The 6,887-nt window shown below is 37.1% G+C and overlaps 2 protein-coding genes across 2 annotated transcripts; both read left to right on the top strand.

Moving 5' to 3' along the window:
- Nucleotides 1–2,690: 2,690 nt before the first annotated feature.
- On the top strand, nucleotides 2,691–3,527 carry LOC145689675 (uncharacterized). The gene has a single exon (XM_081763869.1). It carries the CDS (start codon nucleotides 2,691–2,693, stop codon nucleotides 3,525–3,527), a length of 837 nt encoding a protein of 278 aa, XP_081619995.1.
- A 1,939-nt stretch (nucleotides 3,528–5,466) lies between these two features.
- LOC145689674 (uncharacterized) lies at nucleotides 5,467–5,994 on the top strand. Its single transcript, XM_081763868.1, has one exon. The coding sequence runs from the start codon at nucleotides 5,467–5,469 to the stop codon at nucleotides 5,992–5,994; it is 528 nt and encodes a 175-aa protein (XP_081619994.1).
- The last annotated feature ends 893 nt before the right edge of the window (nucleotides 5,995–6,887 follow it).

Genomic DNA, 6,887 nt, shown 5'->3' with positions numbered 1-6,887 from the left:
ACATCCTTAAACACAACACTTCACTCGTATATTACACTACAAAACAATGGAAAAGGTAGAAGTTGTTTCTTATCACGCTCTTTTTAATCGATATTCCTTACTTTAGAAAGAAGAAAAGACATTTTAGGAACTGTCAATTTTTGTGCAATTAAAGAATAACTTGTGAAATAGGCCCTACTTTTTTGCATAATGTTCTTTCGATTAGCTTCAAAGCGGCACACTAACATATCGAGCCCTTGTAAGAAGAAATGAAAGTATGCTGAAATTGTGCTCCAATAGGTTATTTTTTGGGGTTATTTTCTGTGGCGATTAAAACGCAATTACTGTAGCTTTCTTTACTCCACGGGAAGACAACCAATACGTATTCACGCAACAGCAAATATTATATGGCAGCATTTTTTCCTATTAATCAGTAACACTTACAAAATCGTTACATTTCCAAATGAAACTATATACATTAATTGGTTACTTAAAAAAAGTGCGGGGGCAACTGCCCCCCTTTGCCCCCCTAATCGCCGCCCATATCTGGGTGAATGAGTAATATGGGTTTAATCGTACAGTTCATTAGCTGTGGATGTGATATGCGTGATTTGTAAATAAAGTACATAATCATATCACTCCTTTATACATCATCATATTTTTTGGGTTCTCCGTCCACTGGATATCAGAACGAGAAACGTGACTTTGAATTGTTTGTTCTCGTGTGTATTTGTGTAGGTGCTGCTGTCATAGGCAGGACAGAACTGTTCATATCAGTACAGTGGCGTGTGTGCATTCAACCCAGCTGAATTCAAGGTTACACTTTTGTAGGTCACTCAGAAGTGAAAAGAAAAATATATTGTCAGCGGTTTGAGTAGTTAAAAAAAGAAAGTCTGAAACAATGGCAGAAGTGCAGTTGGGTCAATTAATAAAGAAACGTGCTTCGGTCAAAGGTCAGGCAACAAGAATACAGACATTTCTTCAAAAACTACAGAATGAAAATAAACCTAGCATACAAGAAGCGAGAACGAGGCTAGTTGCACTTTATTAAGTTTGATGAGATACAATCAGAAATAGAGCTCTTCGATGAGACGGGTGAACAAGAAACGCACAGAATTACATTCTAGGAACTGTATTGTGATTGAAAGGTTAAGTTACAAGAATTTATTGATAGTTTTGAACAAAAAGCAATTTCAGGGACAACAAACAACAAAGCTGCATTTTCTAGTAGTAGTTCAGTACAGTTGCCTAAAATTTCTTTGCCCAGATTTTGCAGTAAATACGAGGAGTGGTCGCCCTTTAAAGGCATTTTCATTCCCCTCATTCACAATAACGAATCAGTAAGTAGAGTTTGTAAATTTCAATATTTGCGCACATCGCTCAAGGGAGAAGCGTTTACATTGATAGCAAATCTGCCAACGGTAGAAGTAAATTACCAAATTGCATGGGAGCTTTTTCTTGAACGCTACGAAAACAAACGGTTGACAGCTTCGACATATGTACGAGGGTTGTTCAATATCAAGCCAGTAACGAAAGAAAACGCTAAAGACATTAGACAATTTGTAAATACAGCACGTAGTAATTTTCAAGCTCTTGAAGCAATGAATTTGGACATACCTTTGAGTGACGTACTACTAACACAACATTTAGTAGAAAAACTTGATACGACAAGCAAAAGGGAATGGGAAGCTGAGCAAAGTAGTGACTCCTTTCCATCGTTATCGGAATTATTTTCATTTTTAGAAGGTCGTTGTCAAATGTTAGAAAACAATCGTCCTACTCAATCTGAAAGTACTTATGAAAACAAAAGTGTAGATTCCAAAGCAAAAAGAAAGAACAACAGTCAAGTGAATTCGTTTGTTACTGTGCTTCCAAATGCATGTAATATTTTCCGTAGCAAAGAAACGCATGCTGTTTTTCGCTGCCCAGAATTTCTGAGTGCCAACATTAATCAAAGAAAGGAGCTCGTGAAGCAAAATAAATTATGTTTTAATTGCTTCCGTAATAAACATCAAGTAAAGGCATGTAAATCAAGTACTTGTAAGAAATATAATTTTAAGCATAATACACTGTTACATGAAGATACTACTCAGGAGGCTACTAACAAAGACAGTTCAAGCAAAACAAATAACAATAATACTAACGTACCTAAAGTTAAGGAACAGAATCAGGTTCAAGTTCAACCACAGGACTTTTATTGCTCATTTAAGATTAATTATGGTCAGAAAGTCTTATTAGCAACAGCGTTTGTTAACGTAACAGACACTAAAGGTCGTTTTCAACAATGCATAGTGTTATTAGATGCAGCGTCTCAATCGAATTTTGTAAGCGAAGCTTTAGTTCATAGATTAGGTCTCAAGAAAACGAAAAATCGTGTTTCCATTAGAGGTATCAATTCTGTAACCTCCGAAGCTCAACACAGTGTTGAAGTTCATATTTATTCAAGAACATGTGATTTTAATGCAGTGGTCGAATATTTAGTATTGCAAAACATTACGGGTTGCATACCTTCTAAGGATATTGATTACAGTAATTGGAACTTTCCAAAGGATATTTGCTTAGCCGATCCAAATTTTAATCACTCGTCGTCAATGGACATGCTTATTGGTGCGGGGTTATTCTACAGTCTCCTTGAGCCAGGCCAGAAGACTAGAAAGGGACATTATTGAGTTTTGCAGGAAACGAAGTTAGGATACGTTGTCGTCGGAAATATGCCTTCAATACCCGAAGAAACCAACCAGTCGGTAATTTTATGTTTTGCTCAGATAGAGACAGACTTAGATACACAATTGAGAAAATTCTGGGAACTCAAAGATCTTCAGACTAAGATTTACATGCAGGAAGAAGAAAGTTGTGAGAAGCATTTTTTACAAAATACAACCAGAAATGGGGACGGAAGATTTAATGTCAAATTACCAAAGAAAGAAGAGAACGCAGCTTTAGGAGAGTCTTACATCATGGCACTACAAAGATTTAAACAGCTTGAAAGAAGATTGCTACAAAATCCTGAGTTTTGTAAACAATATGCCGCCTTCATGGATGAGTATTTAAGTTCGGGTCACATGCGAAATGTTACAGAAGAAGACGTGAACAGCAGCAGCAGTTGTTATCTTCCATATCATCCTGTACTCAAGATGGACAGTATAAAAACTAAATTAAGAGTGGTTTTTGATGCAAGTGCAAAAACGTATAATAGCAAATCATTGAATGACATTCTTCAAGTTGGGCCAATTGTCCAAGATGACTCGTATTCCATTATTTTAAGGTTTCGGTTGTATCCAGTTGCATTTACAGCAGACTTACAGAAAATGTATCGCCAGATATTAATTCATGATGAGGACAAGTGTTTACAACGCATTCTTTGCAGAAACTCAGTAGAAGAACCGATCCAGACGTACGAACTACAAACAGTGACGTACGGGACTTCGTCAACATCCTTCTTGGCAACAAGATGTCTGAAGCAAATAGCGGAGGAAAATTCCAAGGAATTTCCAGAAGCAGCAGAGGTAACAAAACAAAACACAATTTCTACGTTGATGATGTGCTAAAATCAGTACCAAACGTGTCAAAGGCCTTAGAACTACAGAAGGTTCTTATTATTATTTTAAGCAGAGCAGGTTTCAGGCTTTGTAAATGGAGTTCTAACAAAGCAGCCAATCATACTTGGTCAGCAAGACGGTGTTAAGACTTTAGGAATAGCATGGATTCCATTAACAGATAAACTTATAATTTCGAACAAAATTTGTAAACACGGAACTGCAGTAGAAGGTAATGTTGCAATGACAAAAAAATAAGTCGTCAGCATAGTGTCATCTATCTTCGATCCATTAGGTCTAATCGCTCCAATTGTCATCAAATACAAGAATTTCTTACAGAAGTTGTGGAAGACAAGAATGGATTGGAATGACCCGTAAAAAAACAGTGCTACAAGTTGAGTGGAATCAATTAATGTCTTGGTTACCTGCGATGGCGAATATACAAATTACAAGAAACGTAATGTCTTCGGAGAACGTTAAGGAAATTCAATTAAATGGTTTCTGCGATGCAAGTGAAGAAAATATCGGAGCAGTGGTGTATATCAGGGCTACAGACGATCAAGGAAACATTGAAGTCATTTACTTTGTTCAAAGTCGAAGGTTGCACCACTGAAGAAGCAAACCTTGCCTAGATTGGAATTATGTGGAGCACTGTTACTTTCGAAGCTAATAGACAAAACACTATCCATATTGAATATAGGGGTCAGTGGTATAAACCTATGGACAGACTCGACGATAGTTTTGTCATGGATCAAATCACCTCCCAATCGTTGGAAGACATTTGTATCCAACAAGGTGGCTCAAATTCAGAGAATCACGTCAATCAATCAATGGCACCACGTGCCTAGTAAAGAAAATACGGCAGACATAGTTAGTCGAGGAGCGGATCCCAACACTCTTATTCAGTCTCGAGAATGGTGGCATGGTCCAGAGTTTCTTCACAGAGCGGAATGGCCATGTCAAGAACAAAATGAGCCAGCTAATATTCCAGAAAAGAAGAAAGTCATGGTAAGTTTGGTGACAGTTAATGAAGCAAGCTTTATGAAAAGGTATTCATCGTTAAACAAAATGTTGAGAGTAGTAGCATATTTGCGATTCAAACATAATTGTCTTTCCAAGAAATCAGAAAGAAAAACCGATAGTCTTGACGCTTCGGAACTTCGTTTAGCGTTACATAGATGTATCAAGATAGTACAACATACTACCTATCATCAAGAAATATTGAACTTGCAGCAACAAATGGAAGTTTCAACAGAGAGGCCAATTAAGGATCTTTTTCTATTTCTGAACACGGAAGGAATGCTAAGAGTAGGAGGAAGATTGGAACATTCAAACTTGGAGTACGACAACAAGCATCAATTCATCCTACCTGCAGAACATCATTTCACCCACCTGATAGTCAAAAAAAACATAAGAGGTTGCTTCATGCAGGACCACAGCTTCTTATTGCATCTTTGCGTACCAGATATTGGATTTCAAGAGCTAACAAGATGGTCAAGGCAATAGTACACAATTGTTTGGTTTGTTTCAAGTGGAGATCAACAAGTTCATCTCAGTTAATGGGACACTTACCCAAAGAGAGAGTAAATGAAGCAAGGCCATTTGTACACGTGGGAGTGGACTATGCAGGATTCTTTTATGTCAAGCCCACGATTCGCTGCAAATTTCAAATGAAAGTCTATGTAGCGTTGTTCATCTGTTTAGGCACTAGTGCAGTTCACATAGAAATGGTTTCAGACTTAACTTCTCAAGCCTTCATCGCAGCATTGAAGAGGTTTGTTGCTAGGCGACGAAAATGCTTATCTATCTGTAGCGACAATGGTTCAAACTTTGTTGGCGCCAGTCGAGAATTGAAAAATTTTTTGAAGCCAGGACCAACAGAAAGGAGATCCTGGAATACTCAGCTCAAGAAGGTTTAGAATGGAAATTAATTCCTGCCAGATCTACTCACATGAGGTCACGGGAAAGTTCAATAAAATCCATGAAGTACAACCTACGGCGTGTAGCAGGAAAAGCAAGTCTGACATACGAAGAGTTGAACACGTTACTTATTCAAATTGAAGCTATTCTAAATTCAAGACCATTGACAGCCATATCCAACAATCCTACAGATCCAATGTATCTCAACCCAGGATATTTTTTGATGGGAGCTACACTTCTCAGCCTTCCGGAACCAGATCTACTGGACGTACCTATCAACAGACTAGGAAGATGGCAACGGATTCAACAAATGAAGCAGCATATTTGGAAACGTTGGTCAAGGGATTACCTCAACCAGTTACAACAAAGAAGAAAACGGAAGTCAGCTCAGCCTAATCTACAACCGGGCATGGTCGTATTGTTAAAAGAAGACAATGTTCCTCCTCAAGTGTGGAAGTTAGGTGTAATTGAAGAAGTTCATCCGGGCAGTGATAATTTAGTGCGAGTGGCAACTGTGAAGTGTAAAAGTGGCTTTTTTCTGCGCAGTGTTGCTAAATAATTCCTTTACCCCTAGAATATTAATTGATTGTGTCCAATCAAGGAGGGGGAGGATGGATAAGCTTGCATATGTGCATTATTTTTATTTATATTAGTTTCATTTTTTTGTATATAGTTTAGTGGTTTAGTGAATTCTTTGTGATTCTTTTAGTGATTTTTTGGTGAGTTTTAGTGAGTTGTGTTTTGCATTGACTGGCAACAGTGCTTTCAGTGTTGTATTCAAGTAGTGTCTGTGCATTCAACAATGTGCTGTGAAGTGCTACTAGTCAAGCATATTCATTCATGGTTTTAGAATGAATATACATAGCATATTCATGTTCATTAATATACAAGATTTACATGTTCTTAACAGTGTTTTAGAGTGCTACTCAGTCTATGTGTGACCGAAGACGAAGTATGATGGTTTTGCAAGCAACCATGTGGTTTAGCAGCAAACAAGCAACAATTACTGCAGAAAGAAGTTAAGATAAGTAATTCATTGTAGTAAAATTATGTATTATATCATTATATTAACATACGAACAAAGCATGTCATATTTATCACATTAACGCATGTACCTTTGAATAAGAATTGAAGCAAGTAAGATCTAAAATATTCGTCAAGTCTTATTTCTCGTTCCTCCATGATATCTGGGTGAATCAGTAATATGGGTTTAATCATACAGTTCATTAGCTGTGGATGTGATATGCGTGATTTGTAAATAAAGTACATAACCATATCACTCCTTTATACATCATCACATGTAACACCTAAGATAAAATACCAACTAGTCAATAAAACATATGTTTCTTAACACTATGAGCGAGTTTGACAGAACATGAAACTGTTAAGTGGTGATGAAATTTTGGTATTTTAATATGTAGGGCCTACTATAATCTTGCCCTATATCATATA

This window comes from Thermobia domestica, chromosome 7, assembly GCF_964235325.1.
Source record: "Thermobia domestica chromosome 7, izTheDome1.hap1.1, whole genome shotgun sequence".
NCBI lineage: Eukaryota > Metazoa > Arthropoda > Insecta > Zygentoma > Lepismatidae > Thermobia > Thermobia domestica.
This window is presented reverse-complemented; position numbering and strand designations above follow the sequence as displayed.